An 18,626-nucleotide genomic window follows, 5' to 3' on the forward strand; every position below is an offset into this window, starting at 1 on the left:
TGAGGGGAGAGTTCACACATACCAAGGAACTGAGGGTTTCGATCAACCACTTCGCTCATCTCTCCAACCAACTCAATGCTGGTGTACCGCACAGCTGTGTGCACAGTCTCTGGGAGCCGGACAACGCCTTCCAAGACCTCCACAAGAGTTGGATTGTTCTCCCTGAGTACAGAAGGCAAGCATTCCAAGTTATTGATTTCAGAGATTAGGATCTGACCAAGTAACAGGCTGCAATGACACAAATCATTGCTAAAGGACTTCTTTCTAAATAAATAACCATTTGAATAAAAGTACTGAATACTTGATATGAAAGTTCTTTTTAATCCTAAAAAAACGAGGAAAAGAAAGAAATGAAAGATATCACTGTCACAGGAAAAACACACTGCTCCTTAATCTTCTGAATGTCAGGAAAGTGTCTAAAGACACAGGCTACTATCAAATAAGGCTCTTCAAATTGGAGAGGCAGGCATTTAGTATGGGTGAATGTCTTCTTTTAAAGACTCCATTTTATTTATTCCTGTATCTGCAGCACCTAGAACAGTGCCTGGCACATAGTGGGCACTCAATAAATATTGCTGAATGGCTAAGTAAATGAATGAATACTTCTCATAGACCATTTCCTATTAGATGTTATTCTCCAAAATATTTCTTATAGCTGGATACTAGGAACTTTGAGGACTGTTGAGCATGGCAAGGCCAGTTTACTAATTAAAGGAACGAGAACACAAGCTGGAGGAACAGATGAAAGTACCCCGACTTGGAACACAAGGGAAAATTAAAGTTAACCAAACACTTTCCACAGCTCCATGAATTTATTTTTTCCTTTTCTTTTTTTTATTCACTCCCAAGAATGCTAGCTAAAGTTATTTAAGCAGCGTGAAGATGCTCCTAAAGTGGTAGAACATAATTCAGAAATGAAAGATGTTTAAAATGTAAGTTAATCTCCTGAATTAGAGCAAGAGTACACTCTGCAGATAAATTAAGTCCATTAAATCCTTTACATATACTAAAAATTACAATCATGTAGATGGTTTGAGATGTGGATAAATTAAAAAAACAAAATAAAATCTTGTCTCATTTATGCTTTGTTTCCTGGGGACACTAATTATTGATGCTCTTTACCCTACCCTTTTTCACACCAACACATATCAGTTAGAATATTAGTGATTTTAATCATCTTCAAGCTGTCAATGAAAGCTCCGAAAGACACCAAAACAGGTTTAAGAGCAGATAGGATAGCATGTAATTCAGGACCACAACTTAATAGAGACTGATCTTAATACAAGAAAACCTAACAGATATTAGCATCAATTTATAAACTCACAGCACAAAGTAAACTCTGTTTTTAGGGGTTCATGTTAAAATCATAAATAGAATTTCTATGCTAAGCAATTAGAAATAAAATTTAATAATTTAAAATTTTCCAATGGCAATAACAAAAATAATAAATTTTACTTTAGATTCTGCTACTCTTTTAGGTAAAATGGTGCCTAAGCCATGCCTCTCTGAAACTCACAAATGACTCTCTGAGACAGAAAAAAAGAACAATATTTTTTATTATACCAACTTTCACAAAGGATCCTCATTTAGAAAAATAAATCAGCATTATTCTCCTAGCATCAAGAACAAAGTAATTTTAACTCTAGGAAAAGTGGTTAAAACATGGGTATTAGCAATGCATGCTACTCTGGACTAGCTCCAGAAGTCAGAAGACTAGAAAGCAATTACAGAAGACATTCTGACATACACCACGTGAGAAAAATGGTATAATTTTCCTTCCTTTGATATTCAGAGTTCCCAGCAAAAGACTTATTAGACACTCACGGATCAACACTCTTTGCTATAGCAGCCATGATAAAGAGAACAGCTTCTGTCACCTCCCAGGGTGGGTTGCCTTCTTTCAGAGTAGAATATAACTAGAGAAGAAGAGTGGATTACGGATCCATTAAAAGGAAAACAGAATAGAATTCCAAAACAAACAAAACAAAAAGTCCTATTAGTTAAAATAAATCTGGTCCCTTGTTTCTAAATCTAATTCGTTGTCTCTCAGAGTCAGAGGAGGATATTATTTTCATTTTTCACAGGTTCACTGACTATTATTCTGTAAGTAATTACTAATTAAATAGTTGATGTAAACCCATGTAGGTCCCCAAAGGTATACCAAAATTATTTCTGCCCCCACAAAATGAGCATTATGGAAAAAATAAAACATTGCATGAGTGTCTTTTTTCTAGTCCCGATAATAACTGATAAATACATAAACACTTAAAATTGAGATGCAATGTGAATTCTCTACATATGCATTGGCTTTACATTTTTATTATCTGCATCAAACTAGTAGTACAGATTAAATTCCTAAAAAGTAGCTGTCTAAAAGCACCTATCACATAACCATGTCCAAACAAGGGGGTGGGGGATGGGGTAAGAAGGAGACCAAGCAGAATATTTAGAGATGTCCAGAAATTTCCCAGGGTATATCCATCTGTTAGTCTAAACAAGATTTATTCTTTCAAATAACAGATACTGCTAGTAATACAAAATTAAATACTTCTGCTATTGGAGGACCTCACAGAGCCTTTAATATATTACTTAAGTCATTTCTAATTGATGACAGAACCTTTTTTACAAAGAGTATCTCATGGGACAGGTGTTCCACAGAACACGTCTTGGACAACACTGATGATTTATGTAAATTTGTAAACTGAGATCTGGAGAATAAGAAACTTGCTTAAAGCCACAGAGCCAGCAAGGGAAGAACTGAAATCTGAACACAGGTCACCTGCCTGTGATCTGGGGATCTCACTCTTTTCTAACAATCCCCAACCCTGTGTAATCAGGTCAATAAACATAATTTGCTTAATATAAAGTAAAATGGTTATAGTTTTATTAACACTCTCTAGATCAGATTATGTCCCAAAATACACAAAATGGCTGGGTTGCAAAAATATTAGGTTAGTTCAGTATTGCTGACAAAGCATCAAAACTAGTACTTCAGAGCTTAGAGTATGACTGAGCATTATGAAAAACACCTGAAATTATGCTCATGTTAAGTGATATGGAATGGTGATGATTACGACCTTATAAGGTAAAGTGTTACTCACTGATTGTCAGGAAAACCACAGGACTATGAATCTTCTACTCTAGTATAGTCAGCTCTGGGATGAAACTGCACAGCAATCTAACCGTGAGTGTGGACAAAGGAAATGCCAAATAACTAAAAGAGCTGCCAGGAATTGGTACATAATTATTAAAGCAGACAACCTTGCTATTTTTCCTGGCTCAGTCCAAAATCCCTTTAAGTATCTTGGGGGCTTTCAAATTTATCTATGATCTTCCACTCCAGTTGGACAAGTGGAACAGCTCTCATTAGCGAGCGTCATAGAACAAACTCTAACTGAACCATCCATGGGCTGCAATTGGCTTGTAAGAGAGTGAATAAATATAGCTACTATATGCCAGGCAGTGTGCTAGGGACCTGCATATCTATTGTCTTATTTAGCCATTGAAATTGAAGGGAAAAAATGGAACATTTATAGAAGACACAGAAGTGAACACAATTAAAGTGATCATTAAAACTGGTAAGAATCTCCAAATGGGCTTACCTGAGCGAAACACTCCATAGACCCAATCAGAAAAATCAAGTCTTTCACAAGGTCTGACACCCTCATTCGAAACTCCCCAAAGTCATCAGTCTCCTCAGGAACTCCCTCCTAAAATATCAAATCAGATGACATTTGATTTAAAGTCACTAAGGCTCTCACTGACTACTATAAAGTCAAGAGAAAAGAAAAGGCCAGTAAATAGTCCAGTCCCAAGGACAGAAGGTAAATCACCCAGCTCACCTAAATCGCGTATTTTACTATAGAGTAAACTTTTAGGCATTTCAAGTCAGTAAAACCTATCCTCTAGCACCTTTACTATAAAAACCTCACTTTTTTTTTTCAATTTCAAAGCTACCTCTTGCTCTATTGTTATAAAAATCTGAGGTTGTGGGATAGAAGGAATGGTAATTTAAGAGTTTATAAGCTCCTTTAGATAAGGTCTAACTTTTTAGTACTGAAAAGCCTCTGAAGCTTTATAGTTCAAGATCTACTAAAATAAACCACTATCACAATAACTAAATGCAGAATAAAAATCTTTTAAAGATTTTTATATAGGTGAACAGACATATTACATATCTATAAGTGTAGGGAATTACCTGCAAGGGAAATGGTGCCACAGAACTAGCAAAGGGAAGAAAGGAATCAAGCAAGGAGAGCCATTTAAACCAGAATGGCCTTTTATTTATATTACCAGGTTTCCAAATATTATGTCACAAACACAGGATGCATCAGTTAAAAAAAGCATTGAAAACCACTAGACTAGATAATCACTAAGGTTCTGCAGAGACACAAAATACCATGATTCAAACAACAATGTTAACATTAAAATGAAGAGAGCAGACAGTTTTCATGTCAGATTTAATGGAAAGCAAGGGAAGAAAAAGAACTCACTCCAGGTCCTAAGTGAAAGGACAAGGATAAACCAACCTAACAACCAAAGGACAAAATAAATGCTGTAAAATCTGAAGAGATGAAGCAAAGACTCAGGTTCAAGAGTTCTCCAATGGACTATTTTATAATATTTTCATATATTTTCTTCTAAGAAAATAAATTATTTCTGTATTTTAAATTACAAAGTCAATATAAATATAAAGAAAAATATGTATGCATATGGGAGGGAGATCGTGTTATTCTCCACATTCTCACACAAATATTTCATTTTGTGAAATATTTTGTTATTTTTTCTCTAACCACATATTTACACTATTAAGAATACAAAATATAAAATTTTATATTCTGATTTTTTCATTTAGTATATCACCTATCAATTTCAGTAGTCATTATTTCTTTTTTATTTGATTTTAGAGACAAGAGAGTAGAAAGAGAGAAGTAGGGGAAGGGGAAACAACTCATAGTAGTTGCTTCTCATATGTGCTTTGACCAGGCAAGCCCAGGGTTTCGAACTAGCAACCTCAGCATTCCAGGTCAATGCTTTATCCACTGTGCCACCACAGGTCAGACGGCAGTCAGTATTTTAAACTGCTGCATAAGGGAACATCAAGTTGTTAAATTGCAATTGATATAACTCTTCTTATACTGTTTGACATGGGTTTACCATGTAGACATACTGTCTACATACAGCAGCTCTTTTATTCTTCTGCAGAATTACTTAAGGTAAATTCCCAGGAGAATTGCTGGCTCAGCAGATTTAATTTCTTTGCACATAGACCAACTACTCTTCATTATACTGGTACTGACTTATTCAGTTTGAGCTATGTTAAGCTATGTACAATGACAGAAAACCTGCAGATCCCATTAGCTTTATTCTCAAAAGTTCCTTTTCAAAATAGCACTGAAAAGAGGAGGAAACTAAGATGTAAAGATGTAGAGCAGGGAACTCACATGGTCTGGTTCCAGCTGACAGTGTCGAGCCAAAGCATGAAGCAGCCTCTGAATATAAGCTTTGAAGATGCCATGAATAACTTCATCATTAGTTTTATACAAATGCTCCCCTAGTCGGTACCAAAAGTTAAAGGAAATTTCTACTACCTGTTAAATTAGAGAAAGAGAAAAAGGAATAAAGTAGAATGAGTTTTATCATTACTAGAGCCATATAGGAAACAAGACATACTATTAAATAATATGAGTGGAACCACCAAGAAGCCACCTTTTCTCTAGTAGATTTATTATCCTTCTCTCAAATTATTTTCCCATGTTAGACCCAAAACTCCATTCATGGCTTTACATTCCCTGTTTAGTCCTGGGGTAACTTCTCCCAGAGTATTTTAGATTCTGAATTTAGAGACACAGACAGAAAAACAGAAGACTCTTCAACTATTTTTTCCCAAATTTTGAAATCATTCCATTTTATGTTTGAGATTAGAGCATATCTAACCAGATAAACCACCTGCAAATCCCTGAACATACCAACCATATGTCACTTTCATTCACCTACTTTCTTGAATGGGAAAGGGAAAAAGGACTTTACCCACAGCTTATCTTACTTCTGGCACTGTTTAAGGAGAAATTACTAAGTAGAGCTAAACTTCCTCTCAAAAGAGTTTTGACTTTCATTCAAATCTAGATATCCTCATTAGATTACATCAAACAAATAAACATTATCTTTTTTATGATAAATGAATCACAGGACCATTGTACCCTCCTTTTCCCATCAAGGATCCAAAATAGAGCTATTTAAAACAATACCCAATTTGGAAGTTCTTCCTCACTTCTTATACTATTAAGAGAAGGTAAAACTATGTACTTGAATAAATAAAGAGTTCTTTTTTATTTAAATCTAGCAAACTTAAAAGAGGCAGGGTGTCTTAACACCAGAATTTGGAATAAAGGAGACTCTTTAAATCCTTTTAATCTCCTTTCTTTCCTATCCATAATTTGGAGAAAATTTTTGGACCTTAAGATTTGTGGAGCCCTAACCGGATAGCTCAGTTGGTTAAAGCATCATCCTGATATGAAAATGATGTAGGTTCGTTCGATTCCCAGTCAAGACACATACAGGAACAGATTGATCTTCCTCTCCCTCTGTCTCTCTCCCTTCCTCTCTTTTTAAATCAGTAATTTTTTAAAAAATTAAGTGAGAAGTGGGGCAGCAGAGACTCCCACATGCACCCTGACCGGGATCCACCCGGCAAGCCTGTTATGGGGTGATGCTCTGCCCATCTTGGCCCACTGCTCCATTGTTTGGCAACCAAGCTATTTGAGCACCTGAGGTGAGACCATGGAGCTGTCCTCAGCACCTGGGGCCAACTTTGCTTGAACCAATCGAGCCATGGCTGCAGGAGGAAAAGAAAGAAAGAGGGAGAGAGAAAGGGGAGGGGTGGAGAAGTAGATGGTCACTTCTCCTGTGTGCTCTGACCAGGAATCAAACCCAGGACTTCCACATGCAGGGCCAACACTCTACCACTGACCAAACCATCCAGGGCTAAAATCAATAAATTTTTAAAAATTAAAAAAAAAAAAAAAGTCTGACTGGTGGTGGCGCAGTGGATAAAGTGTTGACCTGGAATGCTGAGGTTGCTAGTTCAAAACCCTGGGCTTGCCTGGTCAAGGCACATATGGGAGTTGATGCATCCTACTCCTCCCCTTCTCTCTTTCTCTCTAAAAATAAATAAATAAAATCTAAAAAAAAAAAAAAGATTTGTGGAGGTGCTGTTAATATTTGGTATAGGTCTTTTTTTTTCTTCTTTAAAGCTGTAAAGCTCTCAAGAAGAGCTGGAGATAGAGAAGGGTTCAATAGAAAGGTAGTGTCTTTCTTTCTAACTGGCTCCTTGAGGTGCATACACCAATCAGCCCAGCTAACCAGGTATAAAGACAAAAGGATTCAAAGCAGAGGCCAAAATATAATGTTTAAAAAAAAAAAAAAAATTCAAGAGGAAATCCCTGCATCACATCAATTAAAAATAAGACTATAATTTCCCACAAGTATAAAACTGGATGGGAAACAATGGAATATAGATAACACAAAACATAAAACTTGGAGAACAATGGTTTTAGCATAGTAAAACTACTACCTCATATTGAGGGTGTCCTGCACAGATAAGAAGCAGTTCCAGAGTTCGCAGATCCCCAAGACCTTGGCCTGGAGTACAAACAATTTTTTCAAGAAAAGTTTCACATAGTTCAGTGAAAATACGGCAGTAATTCAGAACTCTGTAGATGAAAGAGAAATGAGAGCTCCAAGTCAGAAATCTCAATATTATACATAGAGACTCATCAATAGTTAATCAGATAAAGAAAAGGATCCTCAGCCCAAAGGGCAGGTAGTGATTATTGCTATGCTGTACCCCAATCTCCATGACATCCATCATTGCTTATATCATATCATACACATTTATACATATATGCAAATGACACAAAAGTCAGTTCAAATTCTCAATTACTAAACATTTGAATAAAATTCCCATCAAATCACACTTGATACTTCATAGCTCATTCCTAATTCTTAGAGCCTTACACCTTTTAAGTATAAAAAAATGAGCCTGACCAGGAGGTGGCGCAGTGGATAGAGCGTCGGACTGGGATGCAGAAGGACCCAGGTTCGAGACCCCGAGGTCGCCAGCTTGAGTGCAGACTCATCTGGTTTGAGCAAAGCTCACCAGCTTAGACCCAAGGTCACTGGCTCAAGCAAGGGGTTATTCGGTCTGCTGAAGGCCCGTGGTCAAGGCACATATGAGAAAGCAATCAATGAACAACTAAGGTGTTGCAACGCGCAATGAAAAACTAATGATTGATACTTCTCATCTCTCTCCATTTCTGTCTGTCTGTCTCTGTCTATCCCTCTCTGACTTACTCTGTCTCTGTAAAAAAATAAATAAATATTTTAAAAAAATTTCCATTTAAAAAATCACTACTTTCCATGATTACAATCTTTCCTTCTGTATCTGATTTGCCACTCTGGGTTCAGATGAGAATAGCAGGCCATCTTTAGAATACAGTGTGTGTAATTACACAGTCACAAAGAATCACAAAGACTAGATAAATGGTAAAAAGTGACTGAAAGAATACCAAATTGTATGTGAAACTAGGGCTACTTAAATGCTCACTTGTCTAAATCTTCTCGTGCCACAGCCATGTGATAGGCAGTCTCCAAAGTCAAGACTCCTTGAAACAGCTGCATGGCTAATGGCAAGTTAGTCTCCACATTCTCAATGGCATAGAGAGCGGAACACACACAGTCTGAAGCAGCTTCATGTAAGTTGGATGATGTCTTATCCTGTTGCTGGGAAACAGAAGAAATAGGGAAGGGGTATGTATGATCATTAAGCTGTAATCCAAGTAATGTATAAAAGTTATAGCAGGCTTCTGAACATGTAATTTAAATGCCTACAGACTAATAGCCATGGACTTCAACGAGACAATAGTTACTGATCTTTCCAGCACTATTTCTGACTATTTTCCCATATGCCAAGCAAATCAGCCCTTCTGTGCCTCAATCACAATCACACAACTTCTAAAATCCATGTTTTTCCTATCAGTCCCTCCAAATGGAATGCCACACGTGTACTTAAACACACACAACTTTACACTTTAACAAGAAAAAAAGAGACTGAAGGATTTTTGTTACTTGAATTTTAACTCAACATTTATCTACACAGAAGACCCTTTCTTATAAACACTAACTAGATTCTACTCTGATAATTAAAAGTAATACCTTAATTTGGACATTGCTGCTTTCCTACTATATGCCTTCTAATCATTGTACCGAAATATGAAAACACTGTTATGTCCCAGAAGGTTAGTTACTGTGACTATGTGGTAGAAATACTTTCTTAAGCAAAGCCATTACTTACCAAAACTTCAAAAAGGAGTGCTAGTAACTTATTATTAGCCATGAAGTTACTGTCCAGAACGCCTAAGTTAAACCAACTTCCCAAACAGCGAAAGACCTTCATAAGCATTTTTTCATCTGTTCCTGCTTTTTCTACACAGGTCATCTGAAAAGAAGAAAGAAAGAATGTCAGTCTTTATATTTAAATCATTATTACAATCACCTTACAGATGTAATAATAAAAAGGATGAAAACAGTTAACAGCTAACAGAAGTGCTTTATAAGTACTAGACTTTGTTTACAACACTCAGTTCATTTAACCCCCACTAAAACTCCACAGGTGGGTACTATTATTATCCCAATTATCTGAATTGGGAATCTGAGATACAAAGAGGTTATATACCATGCTGGAGCACCACCCTACCACCTTCATGAGCGACACATTCAAAGGGCGGATTCCTGGGGCACCAGAGCCCCATTGAAACAAGTCACTGAAACTTCACTGTAGTCAGGACCAGTCCCTGGCAGCCAGTTGGTCTGGTGGTAAATCCCTCCCACTGACATGCCAACAATAAAGGCTCAATTACAAGAGGAGGGTACACATAGCCCACACAGGGTGCACCTGGAGCACCAAGCATGAGTGACTGGGGAGGCTGTGCCATGGGGCCCTACATAAGGCCACTCTACCAAGCCTGGGAGATGCAGCAGCTCTACCTAATACATAGAAACAAACACAAGGAAGCAGTCCAAATGAATGTAATGAACAAAACTCCAGAAAAATAACTAAATAAAACAGAGACAAGCAATCTACTAGATGCAGAGTTCAAAACACTGGTTACAAGGATGTTCAATAAACTTAGAGGAAGAGTAGATCAACTTAGTGAGAACTTCAACAGAGATAGGAAACATGAAAATGAAGAAAACATAAAATAATGATGGAAAACTTCCCTAACCTGGTAATGGAAATAAACACACAAGTTCAGGAAATGAAGAGAGTTCCAAACAAGATGAACCCAAATAGGCTCACACTAAGACACATCAGAATTAAAATGCCAAAGACTAAAGTCTGACCAGGCAGTGGCGCAGTGAATAGAGCATCGGACTGAGATGTGGAGGACCCAGGTTCGAGACCCCGAGGTTGCCAGCTTGAGCGTGGGCTCATCTGGTTTGAGCAAGGCTCACCAGCTTGAGCCCAAAGTCACTAGCTCGAGCAAGGGTCACTCAGTCTGCTGTGGCCCCCCAGTCATGGCACATATGAGAAATCAGTCAATGAAAAATTAAAAAGCCGCAATGCAGAACTGATGTTTCTCATCTCTCTCCCTTCCTGTCTGTCCCTCTCTCTGACTCTGTCTCTGCCACAAAAATAAAAAATAAATAAAAATAAAAATAAAATAAATGCCAAAGACTAAAGATAAAGAGAATCTTTTATAAGTAGCAGGAGAAAAGCAGTTAGTTACCTACAAGGGAGCTCCCATAAGAATGTCAGCTGATTCTGCAACATAAACTTTGCAGGACAGAAGAGATTGGCACAAAATACCATACTCAAAGGGATGAAAATAGGATTTGTTTTAAAGCTGCCTCAAATGTTACTAGTTTTTTTTCTGACTTTCTCTTTATGGAGTATTATGGACTCATGTATTTTCATTGATTCAGTCTCCACTAAAATCATTCTTTTGATGCTTAAAATGTCAGGAGAAAGAAACTACATAGTGATAGGTAGGAATGTTTAATGTAACAAATTATTAATTCTAATAGGATGTTATGGTTATGAGGTATTGTCTAGTAAGAAGAGCACTGGCCACATAGCTCAGCTGGTTAGAGCACCATCCTACTGGGATGATGGGTTGAGGGTTTGAACCCCAGTCAGGGCACATATAGGAATCAATCAATGAATGCATAGATAAGTGGAAAGATTAAGCTGGTTGATTGAAAAAGCAGGCTACAGATGGACAGGTAAATATCTCATTTAGATTTTTAAAACCTGTACATACGTTCACAGAGGACATGTACTAAAGGGTTAACAGTGTGACCTCCAGATAGTCTGAATTTGATCTGCTTTTCTATATTTTCCAATTTTTTTATAATATTGTTTTTAAAATAGTTAGTTGAAAAACATTTAAATTAAAATAATTTTCTGGCCCTGGCCGGTTGGCTCAGCAGTAGAGCGTCAGTCTGGCGTGCGGGAGTCCCGGGTTGATTCCTGGCCAGGGCTCACAGGAGAAGCGCCCATCTGCTTCTCCACCCCTCCCCCTCTCCTTCCTCTCTGTCTCTCTCTTCCCCTCCCACAGCCAAGGCTCCATTGGAGCAAAGATGGCCCAGGCGCTGAGGATGGCTCTGTGGCCTCTGCCTCAGGCGCTAGGGTGGCTCTGGATGCAACAGAGCGACGCCCCAGAGGGGCGGAGCATCGCCCCCTGGTGGGCATACCGGGTGGATCCCAGTCGGGCGCATGTGGGAGTCTGTCTGGCTGCCTCCCTGTTTCCAGCTTCGGAAAAATGAAAAAATAATAATAATAATAATAATTTTCCAATGAACTTCAAATACCAAACTGAACACAATTTTAAACAAAATTTTGTTTTCTCAAGAAGTTCTCAAATAGAAAGTACTAGCACAAATTCTTGAAAAATCATCTACTATAACCACATTACTGAGAAAACTGAGTTGGATTATAAAGATGAACCAGCAAATATTGTCAATAAAGGGCCACATACTAAATATTTTAGGCTTTGCAGATAGTATATGGTCACTATAAAAACTACTCAATTCTCCCATTTTAATCCAAAATTTTGGACATAGACAATAGGTAACTAAATGGGCATGACTGTATTCCAATAAAACATTATTTACAAAAATAGGTGACTAGCCCATGGATGATAAATTTACCCACCCCTGGTCTACAGCATTAAAATATCTACCTAATTGAAAAGGATATAATCACATTTAACTCTTTTAAAAAGATGGTGTAATATTTGCTAATCTATAATTGTGATTTTACTCCAAGGTCAAATAAAGTCCTGTGCCAACTCCCTGTCAAAATCCTTAAGAGTTCATCCTTAAAAAAAGATACAAGGGCCCTGGCCGGTTGGCTCAGCGGTAGAGCGTCGGCCTGGTGTGCGGGGGACCCGGGTTCGATTCCCGGCCAGGGCACATAGGAGAAGCGCCCATTTGCTTCTCCACCCCCCACCCCTCCTTCCTCTCTGTCTCTCTCTTCCCCTTCTGCAGCCGAGGCTCCATTGGAGCAAAGATGGCCCGGGCGCTGGGGATGGCTCCTTGGCCTCTGCCCCAGGCGCTAGAGTGGCTCTGGTCGCCGCAGAGCGACGCCCCGGAGGGGCAGAGCATCGCCCCCTGGTGGGCAGAGCGTTGCCCCTCGTGGGCGTGCCGGGTGGATCCCGGTCGGGCGCATGCGGGAGTCTGACTGTCTCTCCCCGTTTCCAGCTTCAGAAAAATGCAAAAAAATAAAAAATAAAAAAAATAAAAAATAAATAAATAATTAAATAAATAAAAAGATACAAGTAAATTTATACACACTTTCCTTGGCATGGTCCTTCATGAAGAGCTGACAGTTTGCAGCATAAAGTAGTAGAAGAGCAAGATGTAATCAGAAGGCTCAGTTCAAATTCTGAATTAACAGTTGTGTAATTCTAAAGCCTATTTCTCATTCATAAAATGAAGATGACATTACCCTCACAGCATTACTCAGAAGCTCAAAATGTATAGTTTCTTGAAAATATTTTTTAATTATAAAGTGTTATATAATGCCACAGCATTACCACTGCCAAATTTTGCAAAGAAAGCTATCACACTATAATAAAACTGAATTACAAAATAACTACTATGGCTTTTTGCCCCTCGGCAACAACTTACCAATAGAGATACTACAGTACTAGAGTAGAAGGCCAAATCTTCTATAATTTCTGTGCGTCTGTTAGCTCCAATCCGTAAGGAACGACTATGTACTTCTTCAGGGAGCACTGTAAGGATCTCCAGCAGAAAAGGCAAAGAGGTTACATCATTGCTATACCTAGGAAAGAAAAGGAGAAACATAAATTGCTTAGTCAGAAAAAAACACAATCACATAAAGTGACAACAGCTATCAGAATAATCCATGACAACAAAAGCAACATCCTCAAAACTATTCAAGTTAGGCGAAAAGAAGATAGAATTTTTTAAGGGTATCTGAAAATCAAATTTTCAATTTGCATAATCTCTGACCCAAACAATTCCACTTCCAGAAATTTATTTCTCAGAAAAATCTCATAGGCTCAAAGATGTGCATTTCAGTACTTTTTTTTTTTTGTATTCCTCTGAAGCTGGAAACGGGGAGAGACAGTCAGACAGACTCCCGCATGCACCCGACCGGGATCCACCCGGCACGCCCACCAGGGGGCAACGCTCTGCCCACCAGGGGGCGATGCTCTGCCCCTCCGGGGCGTCGCTCTGTTGCGACCAGAGCCACTCTAGCGCCTGGGGCAGAGGCCAAGGAGCCATCCCCAGCGCCTGGGCCATCTTTGCTCCAATGAAGCCTCGCTGCGGGAGGGGAAGAGAGAGACAGAGAGGAAGGAGAGGGGGAGGGGTGGAGAAGCAGATGGGCGCTTCTCCTGTGTGCCCTGGCCGGGTATTGAACCCAGGACTTCTGCACACCAGGCCGACGCTCTACCACTGAGCCAACCGGCCAGGGCCATTTCAGTACTTTTATATAACAGCAAAAATACTGGGAAAATAGTATAAAGGTCCTTCATAATTAAACAGGATAAAAAAGGTTAGTTTTATAATGGAACATATGCAGCCATCATAATGAGGTACCTATGTATGTCATAACAGGAAGATGTCCACAATGTATGAAGTGAAAAAAGTACACGAATCACATTACATGTGAGTGAACAAACACATATATAGGTATATGTGTACTAAAATATGCATGCACTTACTTTTTACTTGGAAGTAAAAAAATGTATGATCCTTCTAAAGTCTTTAATGACACACTATTCTTGGAGTAAACAGGACATCCACTTTGTTTAAAAATAAGTTCTTGATCAAATGCCAAAATGCAAACAGATATTAAGATTATCTTGCCAAGACCATGAGAAAATGCTTTATACAAAGTAGCAGGCTCCATGTATTTAAAAATAATACTGTCTCTTTGACAGACATAAAACATATCCCAATTAGTAAGAACATGTATACTCACAACAATTTACAATTTTCAATTTAATATCTTATACATTCTAAAATACTTTTATATAATTGCTGACAGATCAGCAGCAGTGATCCATGAAGCAGTAACTTCGCTGCAGTTAATTCAAGTGATATGTGTGTGCATGTAAATTATGAGGGACTTTTATGTTCCACATGAAAACTTTTTGTAGTATTTAAATTTTAAATGACTTTCTTTTAACCTAACAAAGGTTAATAATAAATAATTCTATGTTAAGAGTTGGGGAAATAGTTCAAATGTCTAGCTATTGCTAACAAATATCTGTGTAGGTTAATGGTAATCCCAAATGCTAGCACACAATCAACACAAGCTACTTACTTTTCCACCAATGTTTGTACACATCCTTTCCAAGAAGGCATCTGTAGGGCAAGGTCTGCTATTGCTAAAGCCAGCTGAATAAGAAGAGGAATTAAATAAAGGAACAGAACAGATGTACAGAAATAGGATTACCATCAATACTAAATGAAAAGCAAGGAAACTAAATTTCTTCCAAACAACATGACATGTAAGACACCTCCTTCCTCTCCTCACTCCCACAACTATCTGCATCATGTAAACTCTTCTACGATAGCTACAAATTGCTAGGATTTATAAGGTAACTTTTAAAACTGAAAAACAAAAAGAAAACAGTAACAAAAAGAAAGTACAGACTATAGATTTTCCTTAGAATATATCAATACGTACTTTTATTTAACAATACCATAGAACTTCACGGGCAAATAAATTATACTTTGCCAAAAGGCCAAAGCTACCGACAAAGTAAGCTCATTGACTCACTCCTCAAGGAATGGGTTGCCATTTCCCTTCTCTCTGCATTTCTCATCTTGAAGCCTTATGCAAAAGTCTCCTTCCTCTTCAAGGGCACTTCTATGCCAGGCAGAGAACACAGTTATGTATTCACTGAAGCTTCCAGTCTTCCTTCCTAACATTATTTCTAAGAGGGAAAGCCCAAATGCTCTAGAGTTCACTGCTTCATTCATGACACTTTTATTAGCTATTCAGTCCAGAAAGGTTTTTCTTTAGAGCAGTGGTAGTCAACCTGGTCCCTACCACCCACTAGTGGGCGTTCCAGCTTTCATGGTGAGCGGTAGCAGAGCAACCAAAGTATAAATAAAAAGATAGATTTAACTATAGTAAGTTGTTTTATAAAGATTTATTCTGCCTGACCAGGCAGTGGCGCAGTGGATAGAGCATCAGACTGAGATGCAGAGGACCCAGGTTCAAGACCCCAAGGTCCCCAGCTTGACTGTGGACCCATCTGGTTTGAGTAAAGCTCACCAGCTTGGACCCAAGGTCACTGGCTCGAGCAAGGGGTTACTTGGTCTGCTGTAGCCCCATGGTCAAGGCACATATGAGAAAGCAATCAATGAACAACTAAGGTGTCGCAACAAAAAACTAATGATTGATGCTTCTCATCTCTCTCCATTTCTGTCTGTCCCTATCTATTCCTCTCTCTGACTCTCTGTCTCTGTAAAAAAAAAAAAACAAAAAAAGATTTATTATGCTACACTTAGCGAAAATCCGACATAAAGTACTTGGTAAGTAATTATTATTATATGCTTTAACTTGCTGTAACTCTGCTTTATAAATTTTATAAAGTAAAGTTACTTCCCTACTTTATAAATCACCATTACTGTGGAACTAGTGGGCGGTTAGAAAATTTTACTACTAACAGAGATACAAAAGTGGGCAGTAGGTATAAAAAGACTGACGACCCCTGCTTTAAAGGCAACTATATACACCTCTCACCCAGAATAGTACAGTGTTTTAATCATCTACAATTTTAAATATGGGGGGAGGGTCCAGCACACATGGCTGCCTGTAAAAACCTACACTCACCCCCCCCTGCTTCCAGTATTTTAGTTTAAAATCAAATGAACTCTAGATTAATACAAAAGATTCAAATTTCTACTTACAGTAATTAGTGTATAATAAAGTTGCTAATATTACTTCACATGGCCTAGCAATGTCAATCAAAATTAAGTTGATATCCAAATGGCCTTAACAAATTTCCCTAAGGAGAAGCATAGGATTTACCTGCGTTACGATGACAGGTGACAGGTCTTTCAAGTTCTGGATATGGGTTAGTAATGAGTCCCGTAAAGAGGCATGAGAGTCTGTAGGGAGCTCATAAAATGAGGTCTGAATCTTCATTTTCATGGTTTGTGCAGCAAAATAGCATGATTCTACATCCTGTCGAATCTGTAACAGTTGGTCTGAAATCTCCCATGCATGAACCTGAAAGCAGATCAAATAAAATGTTTTAAAGACTTTTCTTAATTTTAATATTCTACACCCCCAGTACATATCAACATATTCAGATTAAAGTATAACAAAAGAAAAATCTGACAAGCTAAATCACCCACTAATTCAGCCAATACCTCAGATTCTATATTTACAGGTCCAAAATACCTAAAATCTTCTGACTTTTTAAGTACGGCCTGAGAGTTATCAATTGAATCAATAAATCTAAACCTGCTGATTAGAATCATTAATCATGTACAGAGTAAGAGTATGAGAAAATGTCCTAAAAGTTTCTAATAAAACTAAAATGTCACTGCACAATTTTCCAGCCCTAAATAAACTACAGATTGCATGTTTCTTCTCCTTCCCACTCTGAGAACTGAGTCTGGAAGCTATTTTAATAAATCAATAAACTGTTGACTATATTTCATATTGGTCTCATCAGGCCTACATTTCAATCTTTACTCCTGAATAACTTCAGAAAAACTACCTCACCACAAGTGAATATCTCACATAATTTAATTCTTTTCTTATGTAATTATATTTGGTAAAGTGCTATATACAAGCTACTAAAATCATTTTCACAGGAGAAAATAAATGTATCTATAAATATAATAAATAGAACAAAAACAGAATTTGGTCTCTAAAGCCAGTCATGGTTACAAAAGGGAGCTCTATTTTGAAAGATGACTTTTAAGAATAAAATCATGCAGTACACAAAATTCTACGCCAAACTGCCTCTTCATGAAACAAGGCTAAAAAAAAAAGAGACTGGTAATGAAGTGCTGGCTGAAAAAAATTATCAACCTCAATTCAGGAATAGAGCAATTGTGAAGAGAGATCATACAAATTTACCTAGTCAATTTTTTTTTGTGTGTGTGTATTTTTCTGAAGTTGGAAACGGGGAGGCAGTCAGACAGAGTCCCGCATGGCCTGACCGGGATCCACACGGCACGCCCACCAGGGGGCGATGCTCTGCCCATCTGGGGCACCGCTCCGCTGCATCCAGAGCCATTCTAGCGCCTGAGGCAGAGGCCACAGAGCCATCCTCAGTGCCCGGGCCAACCCTGCTCCAATGGAGCCTTGGCTGCGGGAGGGGAAGAGAGAGACAGAGAGGAAGGAGAGGGAGAGGGGTGGAGAAACAGATGGGCGCTTCTCCTGTGTGCCCTGGCCAGGAATCGAAGCCAGGACTCCCACACGCCAGGCCGACGCTCCACCACTGAGCCAACCGGCCAGGGCCTACCTAGTCAATTTTTAATGCAGACAGAGCATTTCATAAGTAACACATAATGATTCTTCAAGATTTTTCCAAAAATAAACAAGAAGTCAAGAAGAAGAAAAAGGCAGAATAAATGGCCTGTACAACTAAGTTCCCAAAGTAAACTAAGGACAGAGGCCATGAAATTCACCACAGGTTTATTGAAATAACTTAGCTTTAAATCAGTAAGATGGTGGAATAGAAACATGAAACATTTAACTTCTTTCTGGATAAAATGTTTATTACTTTTTTTTTTTACTTTGTACCCCTACATGTCACAAAAGATCTCCCAGCTACACAGTTTCTCGCTATTCATTATCTAACCAGTAACACAACCTCATCTGTACTTAAATGTCATCAAAATATATTTTGCTTAAACTGATATTTTAAAAAAAAATAATAGCAAAAAGATTCTATGAGGCCTTGGCATCTCCATAAATGCCCTCATAAAAAAAGACCAATCAAACAGGAAAAGCAAAGCACTGTGGACATTTACAAGAAAACTAGGTCTTAGTAAGTTATCTCCAAGAACCCCAAATTTTAAGTGGTTGGGGACAAACCAGTGACATGAACAAGACTTGT

The 18,626-nt window shown here is 38.2% G+C and overlaps 1 protein-coding gene across 1 annotated transcript in view; it reads right to left on the reverse strand.

Annotated features, from left to right (window-relative positions):
* The window catches only part of TNPO3 (transportin 3), a 72,426-nt gene that overhangs the window by 27,941 nt on the left and 25,859 nt on the right, over positions 1 to 18,626 (reverse strand). Inside the window, exons 2-11 of the mRNA XM_066262275.1 lie at positions 16,580 to 16,780; positions 14,861 to 14,934; positions 13,192 to 13,348; positions 9,353 to 9,496; positions 8,606 to 8,781; positions 7,574 to 7,712; positions 5,445 to 5,591; positions 3,603 to 3,710; positions 1,825 to 1,916; positions 23 to 162 (exon numbers count right to left, since the gene is read on the reverse strand). Coding sequence (XP_066118372.1) covers positions 23 to 162; positions 1,825 to 1,916; positions 3,603 to 3,710; positions 5,445 to 5,591; positions 7,574 to 7,712; positions 8,606 to 8,781; positions 9,353 to 9,496; positions 13,192 to 13,348; positions 14,861 to 14,934; positions 16,580 to 16,780 — 1,378 coding nt within the window. The remainder of the gene's footprint in view (positions 1 to 22; positions 163 to 1,824; positions 1,917 to 3,602; positions 3,711 to 5,444; positions 5,592 to 7,573; positions 7,713 to 8,605; positions 8,782 to 9,352; positions 9,497 to 13,191; positions 13,349 to 14,860; positions 14,935 to 16,579; positions 16,781 to 18,626) is intronic.

This window comes from Saccopteryx bilineata, chromosome 2 (genome assembly GCF_036850765.1).
Source record: "Saccopteryx bilineata isolate mSacBil1 chromosome 2, mSacBil1_pri_phased_curated, whole genome shotgun sequence".
In the NCBI taxonomy this organism is placed as follows: Eukaryota; Metazoa; Chordata; class Mammalia; order Chiroptera; family Emballonuridae; genus Saccopteryx; species Saccopteryx bilineata.